The sequence below is a fragment of the Saccopteryx bilineata genome, chromosome 8 (assembly GCF_036850765.1).
Source record: "Saccopteryx bilineata isolate mSacBil1 chromosome 8, mSacBil1_pri_phased_curated, whole genome shotgun sequence".
NCBI classification, from domain to species: Eukaryota; Metazoa; Chordata; class Mammalia; order Chiroptera; family Emballonuridae; genus Saccopteryx; species Saccopteryx bilineata.
Window position 1 is genome coordinate 26,681,002 of NC_089497.1, and position 19,691 is coordinate 26,700,692.

The 19,691-nt window shown below is 43.8% G+C and overlaps 1 protein-coding gene across 1 annotated transcript in view; it reads left to right on the forward strand.

Moving 5' to 3' along the window:
* Positions 1-19,691, forward strand: part of CRYBG3 (crystallin beta-gamma domain containing 3) — a 131,360-nt gene that overhangs the window by 3,636 nt on the left and 108,033 nt on the right. Inside the window, exon 2 of the mRNA XM_066241610.1 lies at positions 17,365-17,431. Within this exon, the coding sequence (XP_066097707.1) occupies positions 17,365-17,431 (67 nt within the window). The remainder of the gene's footprint in view (positions 1-17,364; positions 17,432-19,691) is intronic.

The following is a 19,691-nucleotide window of genomic DNA, read 5'->3' on the forward strand; positions in this document are numbered from 1 at the left end:
TTTCTCTAGCATCCTAGCTAGATATTAGCTTAGTTAACAGCAGTTGTGATGCGAACTACAGTTTCTGGTCGTTTTGTGACACTGAGTAAACTGCATGTACGATTGTGCTTGTTGTACTGATTTTTTTTTGTTTTCAACTGCAGTGAGAAAAGTGTTGCGTAACAGTTGCCTTTTGTAGACCTAGTGCGGCCCGCCAAACGGCTGTGATCTTACTCTGCGGCCCACATGCTGAGTTGAGTTTGAGACCCCTGGTTTAGAGGATTTCTGTAGAGGCCTGTTAAACGGATACTGCTAAAATGTGAAATTTGGAGGATACCTGCCTTCTGATTTCTCCCACTTTGAGAACACAATTGCTCGGCTCTTGTTTCTTTGCTGTACCACCCATGACAGACCAGTTTGGAATGAACTCTACAATGTTTGTAATGTGCATGGGGGATGGGAAGGTGAGAACAAGGCTGATGGTGCACTTTCTGGACTGGACTTTTATTTACAACTCGTTTAAACTGCACCCTCAGCCTGGAAGGTTGCTTTGCTTACCACTGTTCGAATAATTAAGGAAACTGAGGCCAGGAGAGTTGTTTTTTTGTTTTTTAAGATTTTATTCCCTTTGGAGAGGGGAGGGAGAAAGAGAGAGAGAAGGCGGGAGGAGCAGGAAGCATCAACTCCCATATGTGCCTTGACCAGGCAAGCGCAGGGTTTCGAACCAGCAACCTCAGTGTTCCAGATCAATTCTTGATCCGCTGCGCCACCACAGGTCAGGCAGGAGAGTTCTTAGCGGTGGATGCTGTTGGCATGTTGGGTAGAACTATTCTTTGTTGAACTGGACTCTCTGACCTTGGCAAGACATTTGGCATCTGTGAGCCTGCCCCTAACTGCCAGTGACATTCATTCTCCTGTCACTAGAATAAGCCAAACCACCACCTAGGTGGGTGGGAGGGGTACCACTCCCTGTGCAGAATGATTTACCCCAAATGGTGAGAGAAATAAGGCTCAGGAGTGAGGTTCAGATTTGAACATAGGTTTCTGGAACTGACTCTGAAGCTCTGGCTCTTGTTGTTCTTTTTGTCACACTGCCCTGCCCACCACCCTGCACAGTCCTTCGGAATACATTACTGTCTCAGTCAATTGGACCTTTCTTTACTTTGCTCAAGGATAGGCGGCATTGTGGCCCATTTCGGATATTTTCTTTGGGGCTGTACCTTTGAGTGTCTGAATATAGTATTATTGGTAGAAAGAAGGTAAGACAGCATCACTAGACTCAAAGACAGGGGCTGTGTCATATCCACGTTGGTGTCTCCTTGACCTAGATCAGCCAAACAGTGAATCTGTTTGTTGATGGAACATTAAAGCACTTATTAGTGGTTCTCAGCTACGGGTAGTACACTCCGCATCCCTGAGCATCTAGAAACATGGAGGATCTTACATGTCTCGAGACAGTGTTTGCTTCTCAATATACAGTTCCGAGTATTTTTGCTCGTTACCAGAGCTACAGGTGTTAAATGAGTGAAGCAAGATGCTAATGGCTTGTTGTGTAGGAGATATTCTCATAAAAATTGTCAGTAGTGTCCCTGATGCATGAGACTTGTTGGCCTTCGAGTTCAGGTACCAAACGGTGTTAACCACAGCTTCAGTGATACGAGGAAAGGGAGCTTTGTTCTCCGAATTTTTATGGTGACTCTTGTCATCAGTTGGAAAGCGTTAGAGAAACTAATTAATAACTAGTGTAGATGAATAGGAGGTACCTATGTGGTGTTGAAGGGTCACATCAGCAGCTCACACCTGGCGGCGGGGGAGTTCCGGAAGTCCTCAGCGGAGTGGTTTTCTGAGAATCTTAAGCTCCCCAGTTAATGGAAAGCACAGAGCCGACCCTTGGCAGCAGGGTGGAAATGTAGACTGTTGTCGAGTGCTGAAACTGGAGTGTTTTCCCCTCAAGTGAAATATCTTTTCTTTTGGGTTTAACAGGGCATGTGCCAGGTGGCTCATTGGAGCATTCTGTTTCTTGCTGAGGCCTTTCCTTGAACACTAACTCAATTGTTTGCTTAATGTGTTAGAGAGAGTTGCATGTGAACTTCAGATTGGTCTGCAATCAATTTATGTAATCAGAACTTCTAACTGTATTGAAACAATGATAACATTTTGGGGGGGTTTTCTTTTTTTTTCATTAAAAAGGTAATATCCAATTTTGTGAAGAGGAAAATAACACTCCTTCAAGGTAAACTATTTCCTAAGCAGAGTTCTGATGAACTACACTGAAGCCCAGATAGACCAGAAATGCGAATTCAACTTTGGTAGCAAGAAAACACAGGTTGATGTAAATTTAAATCTTTTTTTTTTTTCTTTTCCGAAGCTGGAAATGGGGAGACAGACAGACTCCCGCATGCGCCCGACCGGGATCCACCCGGCACGCCCACCAGGGGGCGATGCTCTGCCCATCCGGGGCGTTGCTCTTTGCAATCAGAGCCATTCTAGCTCCTGGGGCAGAGGCCACAGAGCCATCCCCAGCGCCCGGGCCATCTTTGCTCCAATGGAGCCTTGGCTGCAGGAGGGGAAGAGAGAGACAGAGAGGAAGGAGAGGGGGAGGGGTGGAGAAGCAGATGGGCGCTTCTCCTGTGTGCCCTTGCCCCGGGAATCGAACCCGGGACTCATGCACGCCAGGCCGATGCTCTACCACTGAGCCAACCGGCCAGGGCTGGTTGATGTAAATTTAAACTCAGGAAGATAATCCGGGCTCTCTCCTGAAAAGAGGATCAGCATGAAATAAAACTTCTAAGAAGTCATTTATTTTGAGTCTTTTCAGTCCATTAATTTGAGTGGTTGCTCTGTGTCAGGTACAGTGCTAAGCAGTGGGGCGATAAAGAGGAATAAATGGCTAAAAGTGTCCTCAAAGAGGTCATAATTAATGGAGGGGATAAATATGTGTATCTCTTAAGATGAGCTCATTATGCCTGACATGTTTTTGGGGTGTGTGACTTGTTTGTTTCAGAACACAGTGTTTTCATGACTTTCAGATATTATTATATATGAGAACTCTAATTGGACTTTCAGAAAATCTTCTCACATTATTACCTTTTCTCTGAGCGTGGTTTGATTTGCACTCTTTGCCAAGCCGGTGCAGAGGGGCAGTGTGGTAGTAACTGTGCCGGCAGGTGAGCGGAAGGCTTTCCCTGTGTCCCTCCTGCTCCTCTTTGACTCTGCAGGCTGAGCACATCGTGGAGATGGAAGCAGAAAGGCACAGCCTTTCGGGAATCAACACTCCAAGCGAGTGGAGATCCTTTTTTATTTTTTTAAATTTTTTTCTTCTTTTTCAAGTGAGAGGAGGGGATACAGAGAGACCGACTCCTGCAGGTGCCCAGACCAGGATCCACCTGGGAACCCCCATATGGGGCCATGCTCGCCACAAGCTATTCTGAGCACCTGAGGTAGAGGTTCCACGGAGCCATCCTCAGCACCCAGGGCTGATGTGCTCAAATCAATTGAGCTATGGCTGCGGGAAGAGAAGAGAGAGCAAGAGAGAGAGAAGGGGGAGGAAGGGAACGGAGAAGCAAATGGTCACTTCCCCTGTGTGCCCTGACCTGGACTCGAACCCAGGATATCCACACACCGGGCTGACACTCTACCACTGAGCCAACCATCTCAAGGCCTGAGTGGAGATGCTTACACAAAATAGCTGCTGGTTGATAGAGAAACAAAATGAAGTTTGCGACCAGAAATACCTTATTCTTAATATATGTTTGGTTGGCAGTAGTGCATGGCCAGGTAATGGTACAATTCCAGCAGAACTATCCCTCAGTATTCAATCCCTAGGAGTATTTAACTGGAAGTATCCCAAAGCAGTCAAGTAACTTTGCTTAGTCAGGTGGTTTTTTGCCTGACCAGATCAGTGATGACAAAAGCTAAACTACCCTTGGTTGAAGCCCTACCCAGACCCAAGCCCTGTGCATGGGCTTTATAAATACAGGGATGGACAAAAGTAGGTTTATAGTTGTGAGTACATGGAACACAGAGTTTATTCTTGTATTATTTAATAATTAAGTACTATTTTTTATACAAAGAACTGTAAAACCTACTTTCCCCACCCCTTGATATATGTTTTTTTTTTTTTTTAATTTATTGATTGATTTTTAGCAAGAGAGGAAGAGGGGAGAGAGAGACAGGAACATAGATCTGTTCCTGTATGTGCCATGGCCAGGGATCGAACTGGCAACCTCTGTGAATCCGGACAATGCTCTAACCAACTGAGCTACCCAGCCAGGGCAATAGCATTGCTTGACTTTTATTTTTTTAAGACTTGATTTATTTATTTTAGAGAGAAGTGGGAGGGGGGTGAACAGAAAGCATCAACTCCCATATGTGCCTTGACCAGGCATGCCCAGGGTTTCAAACCAGCGACCTCAGTGTTTCAGGTTGACACTTTCCACTGCTCCACCACAGGTCGGGCTATTTATGTTTACTTAACCCTCAGAGCAACCTCGTGGGATGAGCATCTTTACTCCATTTTACAGATACATAATTTATCTGTAAAATTTATTGGAGAAGTCCAATGGCTAATCAGATTCTCTCAGCATCTGTGAGAGAATCAGGAGTCAATCCTTCTTCCTAAATGCAAAGCCTACATTATGTGACAGCTTCCTCTGCTTAACTTGGGAAGGCCCGTAAAAAAAGAGTCCGGCTTTAGGAAATGGTTTTGAATGGAAATAAAGGACAATGGCCTGCAGCTGGATGTCTGCCCAGATCACCAGGTCAGTGCTCTTTACAGTAAAGAATTTCTAGTCTCGGCAACTTAAGAGTTGGAAAATAAAATATATATATAAATACTTATACAACTTATAGATTTATATTTAAATGCAGAAAGGGTCAATCTCCAACAGATACACAGTCTGAAACTAGACCAAGATGCCCTATTTCACCTAATTGATAGGCACAACGAGTTTGATGTAGAGACTCATATGCACTGCTGGTGGGAGTGTAAATTGACATACCACTTTGAAGGGAAATTTGACAAGTTCTGACAGTATACATTCGCGTGCTTTGACTCAGCATTTACCTGTAGGACTTCCATCAGACATACACAATTTGCAAATGGGATCAAAGTTGCCTATACAAGTTTAGTCATTGCAACGTTTAATAATCAAAAGGTGAAAAGTCAAGTCTCATCATTAGTGAACTAATTGATAAATCATGGTACATCCATATAATGGAATATTATTACACAGCTGTCAAAAAGTATGAGAAACCTTTTTATGTACTGATAAAGAAATATTTCCAAGATGCATTAAATTAAGAAAAAGCAAGATGCAAATCTTTGTGTACAGTATGCTTTTATTTGCATATAAAAAATGAGAGTACAGAATATGTCCGTTATTAGTGTTTTGCTAGCTATTTAGAGGGGATGGAATGAAGAAGAGAAGGGAGACATTATACCATTTTATACTTTTAAAAATTATGATGTGAATTACCCATTTGAGACCTAGTGAATATCGGTGTATAAAAGAGGAAAAATATTAGAATTTATGATCTTGAGTTCACAGGAATTCTCCAAAGAAAGAATGAATTTCATTAATTTGTTCAAGTGAGAAAAGTTACAAGTATGGCTATAAATACATGGAAGTAATATTTACAGTGCAGAATGGGTTGATACTTTGTGATACTTTGTACAAGTGTGAGTGATGTTTATATGTTATTAGTCTGTAGTAGGAAACTGGGTGGACTTACCAGAGCCTGGGCTCATTCATGTGAGATCTCCTATCTGTGTTGAGTAGCAGTGTGACTCTGGGCAGGTCCTTAGCCCTCTCAGACGCTGCTTAGGAAGTGAGGAAGGTGAACCGCCTCTCTAAGGTCTCTTCCAGCTGTAGCATGCAAGCCAGAACTCCATAGGGTACAAAATAAATACGTATGCCAAATAGATCAGGAGGCCCTTGGTTTTCCTTACAGAGCCACATATGAAAATGCATTGGTTAATTCCTAACCCTGTCATTTGATTGAAAAGCTCATCAGTGTTACCAAGAATTCATTCAGTACCACTCGTACCAAGCACCGTGGTGCTCTCGGGATCCAGCGGTGAACATGGTGCGCACGGCCTTTGGCTCAAGGCACTCGTGCAGATTTGTGGGGAAGGCAGACACCACACAGATCTTTCTTCCCCTCTTAAAATAAGTACCGCGGTGATACGCAGGGGCTGCGGAAATGTTTCATCCCCTTTGAGCTTGCTATTGTATTTCTGTATGTCTAACTAGTGCTGTACTATTCTGTCTTGGTTTATAAACTTTAGACAATTTATATTGACTTCTGGTTATTGTGGATGAGGACTTAGCTATTTACACCCCTGTCCACTTCCCTTTACTCATCCAGCCAAAAAGATTATTATAATGTGGGGATTAAATCAAAAGCCAGTTTTTAGATTTATGTAGAAATACAGTTTGGGTTTCATCATTACAGTGTGCTTTTTTTTTTTTTTTTAAAGCAAGATTGACAGGAAAGGAGAGAGATGAGAAGCATCAACTCATAGCTGCAGCACTTGTAGTTTGTTCATTGATTGCTTCTATTATGTGCCTTGATGGGGGGAGGGGGCTCCAGCGGAGCCAGTGGCCCCTTACTCAAGCCAGTGACTTTGGGCTCAAGCCAGCCACCATGGGATCATGTCTATGATCCCACACTCAAGCCGGCAACCTAGGGGTTTTGGACCTGGGACCTCAGTGTCTCAGGCCGACGCTCAAACCACTGCGCCACCACCGGTCAGGCAAGGAAAGTATCTTTTTAATGTTATTTATGACCAGTAGCACAAATGGCAGTGCCGGCAATGGCATGGAAATGGTATTTGAGTGCTCTCACAAATACTAGTTTTATGTAATTTCTACCAAAAGTATGTTAGAAATTTATCCTTTGCTCTTTGAATTCAAATGTATATAAAACATACTACCTTAGCAGAAAATCATAATTTTTATATTACTGCCATGCTTCTTATGACAAGTAATGAGATATTTAAAATTTTACATTTTGATCATTGGGAACAGGTTAAATGAAATGTAAATTCTAGTCTTTTCTTGTCTTGATTGTCAAAGCACCAGGGAGCACACCCTGACTGGAGGGTGGCATTGTGCTGCATTAGTCAAAACTGAAAGTATGTACCGTATTATAATACTTTTTTTTTGTTCTAGGTAGGCAAGTATGGATTTTTTTAACTCTAACCCTAACCCTAACAAGTATGGATTTTATTCGGCAGTGTTATATATATTATGATATTAACAGATTACTATTATGTCTTTCTACTGTTAGTATTTTTTATTTGTCTAGTCTAAATTTGTACTTTTCCACAAACTTTTTATTTGCTTTTTAAAATCAACTACATACTTTGTATTTCTTTTTAATAGTAATATATGCTTTTGTAAAATAGACATAAAATTATAAGATTTTTTTGAAAAAGCACAGCTCAGAACTCTACCCATCAGAGACACATACTTTTCTTCTAGAATTCAGTGGTCGGCACACCATGGCTCACGAACCATATGCAGCTCAATCAAATTGAGGGTGTTTTTAGCAAAGGCTAGCTTAGGAGTACCCTAATTAAGTTAATAACAATGCACCTACCTATATAGTTTAAAGGATTTGGCTCTCAAAAGAAATTTCAGTTGTTGTACTGTTGTTGACATTTGGCTCTGTTGACTAATGAGTTTGCGGACCACTGTTCTAGATCATTGCCTATGTGTATGTCTACATGTATACATATTTTTACAAGGAGTTGACTGTCTCTAGTATTTTGAAATTTGAATTTTTTTCACTTAACACTGGTGCTTTAACATTTTCTACAGTGAAATATCTATACATATTAAATATTGTATAATAAATATCTATACAAATTATTAATATAATATTGATTTAATGTTTTATAAAATGTTAGATGTTTCATCACTCTTTACAATCTAGTTTTAATAGCTAAATATGTCTCTGATTCCATAAAGTTTGTATTCTAATGGAAAGGGCAGAAAGTAGCAAGTTATATACATTAATATACAGTGTGCTTTGAAGTATAATAAAGCAGGTGAGGGAATGGAACGTGATAGAAATAGTGTGTCTGGAGTAAGGGAAGGTAGGATGGTCATGGAAAATCTCACTTTTGTACGACATCTGAGCAAAGACCTGGACGGTGTTTGGGAGTGGGACCAGAGCAAATATGAGGAAAGAACTTTCCAGGCAAAGGGAACAGCCAGCTCAAGATCTCAGGGCAAGAGGGTGTTGGCACAGATGCCTGAGTGGGCAGAGACAACAGAATGGAAGCAAGAGTGGGTGTGATGACGTAGGAAAGGGAGCTAGGGGCCAGGTGAGGTATAAGCCAGTGGTCCCCAACCCCTGGGCCACGGACCGGTATCGGTCCGTGGGCCATTTGGTACTGGTCCGCAGAGAAAGAATAAGTAACTTACATTATTTCCGTTTTATTTATCATATATTTAAGTCTGAACAATGTTTTATTTTTTTTAAATGACCAGATTCTCTCTGTTATATCCGTCTAAGACTAACTCTTGACGCTTGTCTCAGTCACGTGATACATTTATCCATCCCACCCTAAAGGCCGGTCCGTGAAAATATTTTCTGACATTAAACTGGTCCGTGGCCCAAAAAAAGGTTGGAAATCACTGATATAAGCGATGGTCAGGACTTCGATGGTATTTACTTCTGGAAAGTATCACTTGGTATGAGTGTGTGTGTGTTTGTACGTTCTCACACGGACTGTTGCTTTATCGGTGTCTGGAAGAAGTTCCAGAGGAGAAAGAGACTGGGAAGACACGGTCTCTCCTGTCCTAGAATCTGCAGTGTCCCTCCCCCAGGACAGTGAAAGAGGGTATGAATGAGTGGCCCCTTTTAGAAGTCAGCTGTAATACTGTTTGAGCTCACATCACAGCAAGAGATTCAGGGTATTGCTTCTTGAGAGGTGGCTCACAAATGTCCGAAGTCTAAAGGGTACAAGGTAGAGGACTTGGGAAGAACAGAGCAGTTACTAATGTCACATGCAGGCAGACAGCTCAGATACACATCCCGCATACTGAAATTCTCACTCGGTAGCCTGTGATTGAACTGTAATTGTGGGTCTTGTTCTGGGGGCATGAGATGGGAACAGGAAGTAAATTAGCTTCAAGAAAGACAGCTAAATTATAGGAGGGGCCCACATTATGGGGAAAGGGCTGTCAGAAGTCTAAGATTGCAGAGCAGCTGGGCTTCATAATTATGCCTGTTACCTTTCATCCTTTCTCCCGATTTTTCTCTAAAGAGTTCTGAAATTCTAGTGCCAGATGTTTGAGCTAAAATATCATGCTGTTTGATTGCAGCTTTTAGTTACCTTTTCATTTGAAGCCCAGAAATAGTGCCATAACCACGTGTCTTGTATTCTGTTAATAATGGTCATTAACAAACCCAAAACAAACAAGTACTGGCCCTGGCCGGTTAGCTCAGTTGATTGGAGCGTCATCCCTAAATACCAAGGTTGCAGGTTCTATCCCCGGTCAACACACATAAATAACCAATGGATGCACAACTAAGTGGAACAAAAAATAAATGTTTCTCCCCTTCTCCTTCTCTCTCTCTCCTCTCTCTGTCTACTCTACTGCTGTCACCATTTATGAATGGGCAGGTTTCCAGATGGTTGTTTGTGATCATCAGTGTGGAAGTCTGTCTGGATCCCTGTAGAGGCGAGGTGGGGTGCTGGATCGCTCAGGCCGGTGCGGAGGGCAGTTTGAGCCGTACCGCACCTGCAGCATATCATTGGGTGAAGAGAATCCTCAGCTTATCATGTGAAGCTGTGTTTCAAAGAAAAACACCCCCAAAGTCGTGTAGCTGGCCCTCAAGGCGTGAGCAGACCCTTTGGGAAGCTGTGGGGACAGAGTCCATACTTGCTTAATGACCTAACTGAAGGCTGAGGGGTCGAGTCTGAGGAAATGAAGGATAGGCCCAAAAGTGGCCTCAGTAACTTCCAAGTAAGGGACAGTAGAAGTTTCTGCCTGTTTAATGCCCTGGTATTTTATAGATTTTTTTTTTCATAGTTTACATTATGGTTTATTCTTGGTGTTATATACATTCTGTGGGTTTGGACAAATGTGAAGACATGTATCTACCATTATGTGTCACACAGAGTACAGTAGTTTTTTGTTTTGTTTTGTTTTGTTTTGTATTTTTCTGAAGTTGGAAATGGGGAGGCAGTCAGACAGACTCCCGCATGCGCCCGACCGAGATCCACCTGGCATGCCCACCAGGGGGCGATGCTCTGCCCATCCGGGGGGTCGCTCTGCCACAATCAGAGCCATTCTAGCACCTGAGGCAGAGGCCATGGAGCCATCCCCAGCGCCCGGGCAAACTTTGCTCCAATGGAGCCTCGGCTGCGGGAGGGGAAGAGAGAGACAGAGAGGAAGGAGAGGGGGAGGGGTGGAGAAGCAGATGGGCGCTTCTCCTGTGTGCCCTGGCCGGGAATCACACCTGGGACTCCTGCACACCAGGCCGATGCTCTACCACTGAGCAAACCGGCCAGGGCCCAGAGTACAGTAGTTTTGTCGTCCTGAAAATCCTCTGTGCTCTGCTTATTTGGCCCTCTGTCTCCCCAGTGCCTGGCAACCCTGATGTTTTTCTCTCTCCGCAGAGTTGACTTTCCCAGAACATCACACAGTTGGGATCACACAGTATGCGGCCTTTTCAGATCGGCTTCTCTGACTTGATGGGCACATAGGTTTCCTCCCTGGCTGCCCTGGTGTTAGTACTACTGATTCTGAGTTGGTTTCCTGGTCAGAGCCGCTTCCTTCTCCACAGGAGCCTCCAGGTTCATCTACCTGTTTCTTTTTCCACTCACCCTACTATTGAAGGGTCAGATGGGATTTTAGATCCGGCAGAGAGCTGGTCTGACCCTTTCAATTTACATATTTGAAAATTTAGATCCAGACTGGTGCGTGTTCTTAAGGGGCGGTCCCTAATGACAGTCACATGTCAGTTTTGAGTTTTTGCAAAGCGTTTGTGTGTCCCAGGAAAGGAGAGAGTGGCGCCCCCACCGGGCCTCCACCCGTCTCTGAGCACAGGGTACGCCCTGCTCCTGCTGCCGCTCTGCTCACCGTGTAGGAAGTTGCATTCTTTTTTTTTTTCCTTTTCTTTTTTTTTTTTTTTTTTGTATTTTTCCGAAGCTAGAAACGGGGAGAGACAGTCAGACAGACTCCCGCATGCGCCCGACCGGGGTCCACCCAGCACGCCCACCAGGGGGTGATGCTCTGCCCCTCCGGGGCGTCGCTCTGCCGCGACCAGAGCCACTCTAGCGCCTGGGGCAGAGGCCAAGGAGCCATCCCCAGCGCTCGGGCCATCTTTGCTCCAATGGAGCCTTGGCTGTGGGAGGGGAAGAGAGAGACAGAGAGGAAGGAGGGGGGGAGTGGAGAAGCAGATGAGCGCTTCTCCTATGTGCCCTGGCCGGGAATCGAACCCGGGACCTCCGCACGCCACGCCGACGCTCCACCACTGAGCCAACCGGCCAGGGTGGAAGTTGCGTTCTTACGCGGCGCCACGAGGAACTGCCCGGGAGAGGCCGGCACCATTCCTGTGCTTCGGTCTGCAGTGCGCACCCGGAGAACGGACTTTCTTTCTTGTTGGTCCCACACGGTCCTTGCGATGCTCCGCGTGCCCATGGGGGCAGCCGCTCTAGGCTGGGGCCAGGAGCTCGGCCGGACATCGGTGTTGGAAGATGGGTAATGCCTCACAAGAGTGTTTTCTCAATAATTACTATCTACCCTCTTAGTATCACCATTGAACTCATTTCAGTATGAAGTGGAGAGCCTTCTGACCAGGTCCTTCTCTTCCCTCCTCAGTCGTTGGTCTTAGCTGAGTACAGAAAGGCTCCCAGACCCGTTTATCAAACGTGTGGTCAGACGGCCACCTGTGTCAGAGCAACTCAGGGACGGGGGAGTCAGTTGTTGAAAATGTGGATTCTGGGACCCCGCATCAGTTGGCATCCTTGACAGTCGTGCCCAGAACTCTGCTTTATACACACAAAGTTGCCCAGGTGATAGTGGGGCATCTAGATAGGCGTTTGAAGGAGTGAGGGCATGGGTTTTGTCTGGTATGTTCACTGCTCCACTCCCAGCACCAAGAACAGTGCCTGGCGCCTACGAAGTATGCAGTGCAGACTGGTGAGTTAATGAGTGTGTGAGTGAGTATGTAAGCATGTACTTGTGCCATTTTCTGCTTCTTTCTGCTAGGGAATCTTCTTAGAATTTAATAAACACAAAGAGTGTAAGATAGCTCAAGTAACAGAATAGGGGCTTTCCTCTATGTAAATTATTTGAACTCAAGGATGTTAATGTGCTTTTTTTCATGGTCTAGAGGTCTATTTACTTTATGTCTGGCACAAAGTAGATACTTAGTGGCTACACGTTGGATTCCTGGTTTTCAGCTGTGTTCTAAATAAGGTTACCTCAAAACTGAGCAGCTTCTGTGTTATTTTGACCTTCTGAAGATGGAACTATCAAAAACTGCAGGGTGGTCTTTTTTATGCCTATGTGTGGTTCTGAATCCTGCCCCTCAGCCCCTGCTATGAGCAAAATGTGTGCTTTCTAAAAATACTGCTATTGAAATATTCCCAGGTCCCCAGAGGGGTTAAACTGTGAGATCAGAGGGATGCTTTGTCACCTTGCATATGGTTTGAGAGGATCGGAATCTGAACATGTTTCTCTTTCCCCGTGGTTTTGGCTCGGAGAGTACCACTCCAAACCTTTGGGGTCTCTTCTGTTGTGTGTGTTTTGGCTTTTTTATTTTTATTTTTTTTTACCAAGTACACATCTAAGTATCCACTGTTTTAAGTATCTTTATCTACTTTATTCTAATTTTTTGGTATTCTGTTTTTAAATTAACTGAAAACTACCTTGTTCCTGTTAAGTAATTTTTTCTTCCAGCCCCATTCCCTTCCTTATACCTTTAAAAAGATAATGAAGAATGAGAGTGGATGGTACATTCTGCCAAGAGACATATCTATGTGTGTATAGACAATAGATATATATGTATGTCTATATCTGTCTATATTCACATGTATATATGTACACACAGTTCATTAAGAAAAATAAGGATATGTGTATTACATTGTTCTCAGTGGAACAGTGTTTTCTGCCAAGGTAAGCAGGCACAAATAGAGAATCTGTTTGATACCAATGATTTTCTTTTTATTCATTTAACAAATGATTGATGAGTGCCTTTGCAATGCCAGGCACAAGGCTAGGTCTGAGATAGAGATGTGAATGGTATAGGTTCTAAATTTAATGGGTTCAAGTTTTAGTTAGACAAATGGACAAGCCACTGTGCTAAGGAGCAGAAATGTGTGTGTGAGGGCTAGTGGGAATACAAACACAGGACAGTAGAACTACATTTTATAGGATTAAGATTGGACAGGGTGGAGAGGCTGTTGCACGCAGGAGAAGAAAGTGGCTTACTGGCATAAGACCTTGGTGTGTTCTAAGAATGTGAAGGGATTCTGTGAGCCACGTCATGAATAACTGTATCTATGCTAAGGACTCTTCATTTTATTCATCAACTGATAGAGGTTTGCTGAAGGATTTTTTGAATAGCAGTGCAATCCGGAAGACACCAGAGACTAATTTAAAAGTGACTCTCATGATGAAGAAAAATAGTTGGGAAACCTTTAATTGAAGCACTGATTCTTACAGCTAAACCAGAATTTTAGAATGTGTTGTTTGCTTTAAAACTCAACACATTTTGGACTTTTGGTTTAGCAATAAGGTTCACAAAATTTAGGATATAAATTTCAGAAAGTTTTATGAAGTGTCAGGGATTAACTTCTGGTGATACCAGTTTGAAATTCTTTAACCGCCCTGGCCAGTTAGCTCAGTTGGTTAAGAGTGTCATCTGAAATGACAAAGTTGTGGGTTCCATCTCTGGTCAGGGCAAACACCGGAAGCAACCAATGAATGCATGAGTGAGTGAAAGAATGCTTCCCTTTCCCCTCCCCCTCTCTCCCTTACAATAAATTAAGCCCTAGCCAGATAGCACAGTTGGTTGGTTGGAGCATCACCCTGGAGCATGAAGGTTGCCAGTTGATTCCCGAGTCAGGGCTCAATGTTCTCTTTCTCTCTTCCTGCCTCTCTTTTTTTAAAAATATCTTCAACTATTGGCTCAATACAAAGTAACTTATGTGCTAATTTACAAAAAATGTTTTTCTGGTATTTTGTTTATGTTCTTAGCATGGAAGTGATTACAGCTACTTGAAAATACTGAGTTCTGCCTAAATCCATGGTCAAAGAACTCCATTTTCTGCAGAGTGTTTGTAGTGGAAAGAAACTTTTACCATTTCATTGACAATCTCAACTCAAAGGCAGTAAGTTTATAGAAAGCCCTGTGAATACTCGTGATAAGTAGAATTTTAGAAATCTGGAAGCAGGAACTAGGAGACTGAAATTAAATGCTTGTTATATGTGTAGATTTTAGGTATGTCATTCAAAATAGGTTGTAGTTAGATAATATACTTATAAAATCAAAGTCAGCATTATCCTTAATTATGCCCCAGATCCTTGTAACATGCTCTTTTTACATGTGTTTTGTCAATTTTGTTTTGATTTGAGCCTAAGGAGACCGGTATCAATTAACATTTAGTTAAAAAACTGAATTGCAAACAACCATGGCAAAAGATAAGGCTAGTAAAATAGAGAAAAAAATGATAAGAACTCACTTTAAAAATAACGATTTGAGGCCCTGGCTGGTTGGCTCAGCGGTAGAGCGTCGTCCTGGCGTGCGGGGGACCTGGGTTTGATTCCCGGCCAGGGCACACAGGAGAGGCACCCATTTGCTTCTCCACCCCCCCTCCTTCCTCTCTGTCTCTCTCTTCCCCTCCCGCAGCCAAGGCTCCATTGGAGTAAAGATGGCCTGGGCGCTGGGGATAGCTCCTTGGCCTCTGCCCCAGGCGCTGGAGTGGCTCTGGTCGCCACAGAGCGACGCCCCAAAGGGGCAGAGCATCACCCCCTGGTGGGCAGAGCGGTTGCCCCTGGTGGGCGTGCCGGGTGGATCCCGGTCGGGCGCATGCAGGAGTCTGTCTGACTGTCTCTCCCCATTTCCAGCTTCAGAAAAAAAAAAACAAAAAAAAAAAAACCCAACTATTTGATATATTCCTTTTTTATAGTTATACATATGTGTATAGGTCATAATTCTGTTTTGTACAACATTATTTTACTTTTTGTCTCTGGTTTTTCCTGTAGAATTTCCTAATGTTAAACACACACTTCATATATTTATCTTGTTTACATTCTTGCCTTTCTTACTGATGTTTAAAAGGCTTAAGAGCATGGCTGCATCTTTTTAGTCTGGCTATTCCTGCATAGAATCTGAGACTTTTTTTTTTTTTACAGAGACAGAGAGAAAGAGTCAGAGAGAGGAATAGACAGAGACAGACAGACAGGAACGGAGAGAGATGAGAAGCATCAATCATCAGTTTTTTGTTGCAACACCTTAGTTGTTCATTGATTGCTTTCTCATATGTGCCTTGACTGTGGGCCTTCAGCAGACCGAGTAACCCCTTGCTCGAGCCAGCGACCTTGGGTCCAAGCTGGTGAGCTTTGCTCAAACCAGATGAGCCCGTGCTCAAGCTGGCGACCTCGGGTTATCGGGCCTGGGTCCTCCGCATCCCAGTCCCACACTCTGTCCACTGCATCACAGCATAGTCAGGCTAGGATCTGAGACTTAATGAAAGTTTAATCCATTATATTTTCCAGGTGGTCATGATCTTTCTGCCTTCTCTTTGTTTTTTGATCATTATCATGGGTTCCTTGATTCTGCGTAATTGAACTGGATTTCGTGGATGAAAAATCTGAGGAGCACAAGTGTGTCTTCCCTTTGCACCTCATCTGCTGTGTGTAGCCTTCCTCCGACCCGAGCTCTTGCCACCACCTCCTTCCTCCCGTTCCCTCAGCCACAGGCCCTGTGATTGCGTAGCCTTTTCTGCATTCTGTCCCCCTTATGCGTGTCCCGGCCTGAGTGCTGGCAGGACAAAGATCAAATTCTGTAACAGGTCAGGCGGGGTCCTCATAGTCTGACCTCCACTACCCTCTGGTTTCGATCTCATCTCCAGCAGGATTACCGCTGCCTGTCACAAGTTCCCGGGCTCTGGTTTTATAGTAAAAACCAACAAAACGTGGCTTCCCGAAAATGCCACATTCCCCATCCCCCACTGCCTCTGCAGCTCCTCCGTGGGAGCTCGGCTGAGCAGACAGCGTCGCTGATCGTGTGTCCCCGGCGCTCCGTGGCATGTTGCTCATTCAGCAGATAGAAGTTGTACCAAACTGTCCTAGTGAGCTGTGTATCCGTCTGTCCTCAGAGGCCAGGTTTCACAAAGCCCCTGGCCCACCTGTTCTTACGTCCTTGAGGCCAAGCACACTTCCCAGCATCTCAAGACGGCCGGGGTGCTCTTCACAGAGGAGCTACCTAATTGTCAGGATCATGGACGGATGACAACAAGAATGCATCAGCGTAGAGATATAAATGTTTAGACCTAAAAGGCACATGTGCCCAACAGGCAAAGTAGTTTATGACGCCATCTGAAACGGCATCCGTGCAAGTATTCCAGACGAGGCAGTGAGAATGGACTCTCTGGAAAAGCAGATTTCCGGCGTGCCATCTGGGACACATTTGGGGCTAGAGAAGGCTATGTCTAGTTTGAGGACGGTATTCCCCAGACTCGCTAGGTGACCCTGCATGTTCATAAAAACTTGCTGAGTAGAAATACGTCCTGAATAACACTTAGCATAGGCATTTTTTAAAAATATCAGGCTATGGAGAACCCTAATATAAATAAAAGCAAAAAGTCCTAGCCCTTTCCAAGATTATGGTAGTTGTACACTGGTGTATTACTGTGATGCTCATTGTTAATATAAGAAAATATACCTAACACATAATAGACTCACAAAAGTTTCCGAAGCCTGCATGAACAATTGTGTTAAAATTTTTCAGTTACAGTTGGCATATAATATATTAATTTCAGTGCACAGCCTAATGGTTAGACCTTTATAGAACTTCCTAAGTAATGCCCCCAGTAAGCCTGGTACCCTCTGATACAATACGCAGTTACTATAATAGTATCGACTACATTCCCTCTACTGTACTTGGCACCCCTGTGACATTTTATAATTGGCAGTTTGTACATCTTAATTCCTTCACCTTTTCTGGATGAGCATTTCTGAGTGTGTTGTTGAAGCGCAGGGATTCAAATCAACATATTCTTAGTGTGACAATTTGTAAATGAATCTTTTGAGCATTGCAGGTAAAAGACCTTCGGTTTTTGCTTTAAACACAGAAACTTGTCCGATTTTAATAATTCTCTTAATTTCAAAAGAAACTGTGGTTTTTCTTTTTCAGTGTTGAAAATGAGCCCATGAGTACAAGTCAGAAAAAGGAGAATGTACTTTCATCAGAAGCAGTAAAGGTATAATTTTAAATTAATATATTAAGTAAATATTTTTCTTAATTTCTGCTCATTCTTATCTTTTGGATTCTATCACCTCATTGTATATTCCAAAAGGAGCACTTTATGTGGAAATCCAGCCCAGCTCTCTCAGACCCTTGCGTCCTGGGGTGGGGGTGGGGGTGGGGGTGGGGGTGGGGGACAGAGGCCCTGAGGGAGGTGAGAGTGTGGTGCTCTTTCTCAGCTTTGCCACCATCCACCGTGTGGCCTGCAGCTGAGGCAGTTACCGTATTTGTGCCTTAGTTTCCTTTTTTTTCCCCCTTTCTTCCCAGCTTTATTGAGATATAATTGACATATAACATTGTATAAGTTTAAGATGTACAACATGTTGATTTGAAACACATATTTGATAGAAATATCGCAAAATGTTGACCACAGAGAGTTAGTTAACACCTCCATCAACTCACATAATTACCTTTTTTTGTGTTGAAAACATTTTTTTTTTAATTTTATTTTTTTAATGGGGCGACATCAATAAATCAGGATACATATATTCAAAGATAACAAGTCCAGGTTATCTTGTCGTTCAATTATGTTGCATACCCATCACCCAAAGTCAGATTGTCCTCTGTCACCTTCTATCTAGTTTTCTTTGTGCCCCTCCCCCTCCCCCTTTCCCTCTCCCTCTCCCTCCTTCCCCCGTAACCACCACATTTAGTTTCCTAATCTGTACCTTGGATCACCTGACCTGCATAGCCTCCTCTCTCTAGGAAGGTTTTTATGTTGTGTTTTCTCAAATGCTGCTGACAATTAATAGTGCTTTTGAGGATAGAAGTTAATAGCATGTTCTGGTATGTTATGAGTATGTGATGATGTGTTTGGTCAGTTTACATGTGAACTTGCTTTCTTTGCTTCTAAAATGCAAGTTATACACCTAGCTAGGTAATTATTGACAAGTGTGGTTATAAACCTTGAAAATCACTCCACCTCGTAACGTTTTACTCGCAGGGATTTCTATGAATCAGATGTGTGTGCTGTTTGGGGATGTGAGGCCCGGTGTGTGATCAAGGTCTGGTAGCCGTCCCGGTTCCTCTCCTTCCATACAGGATTTGGGCCAGTCAGTCAGGGAGCGTGCATGTCCCTTCCAGGGTTTCAGGGTGAGTTGGCTTGGTCAGTGGAAGGACCAGAAAGTCACCTGAATTCTTCATTACTGAGGTGGGGCACGTTTAAACATTATATAAGGTCCAGGCACATTAAATATGGTTAAGATAAAACTGTTTTCATTTTTTAAGGCCTGCCTTTTTTATCATTGTAAACAATATAAATACTTTTGAAACAAAAATAAAAAACAGTATCTGATTTTTAAAAAACTTTATTGAAAGAAAAAGTCAGGATCACTTTGCGTCCCTTGTCATCCTTCATTCCTTTGTGAGTTTGGCTCCAGCACCCCACCCAGTCCCGGGTTGTATAACATCTCCCGGGTTTATAACCAGCGCTCCTGCAGCCAGCTGTTGGCCAGCCTGCTGTTTTAGCACGCACAGACTCCACAGCATCCTTCCTCTCATTGTTTTTACCTGTCGAGAAGTGCCCTCCTTCGGGATTCTCACTTCTGATGCTGTATATACAACCTAGCCCTTAAATTGCTTCACAGGAAGTATTACCTTGGAGATCTCAGACTTTGAAGTTTCTTTGGCTGCCAACTCTTGTCATTCTCTCTCTTAATCCCTCATTGCCTGTGGACTCACCCTTGACCTTCACCAAACCTTCCTGTTCTCCTTGTTTCCTCCTCCTGTCTTTGTAGCTGCTTGTTTTTCTACTCAGCCTGTAACTGACAGCCTACCACTTCAAACCTGATCACCTTGTGATAAACCTTCAGTCTTCAAGCTTGGCCTTCAGTCCTTAATTTCCAGTAGTGCTACTTTCCACCTGCTGAGATTTCACCTAGAAAGTCTCTTTTTTAAGGTGAGAGGAGAGGCAGAGACAGACACCTGCATGTGCCCTGACTGGGATCCACCCAGCAAGCCCACTAGGGGGCGATGCTCTGCCCATCTAGGGCTCTTGCTTGTTGCAACCAGAGCCATTTTTTAGCACCTGAGGAGGTGGCAATGGAGCCATCCTCAGCACCCAGGGCCAACTTGCTCTAATTGAGCTATGGCTGCAGGAGGGGGGGGAGGAGAGAGAGAAAGAAGTGAGAGGGGGAAGGGTGGAGAAATAGATGGGTGCTTCACCTGTGTGCCCTGACTGGAAATCGTAGTTGGGACATCCACATGCCAGGCCGACG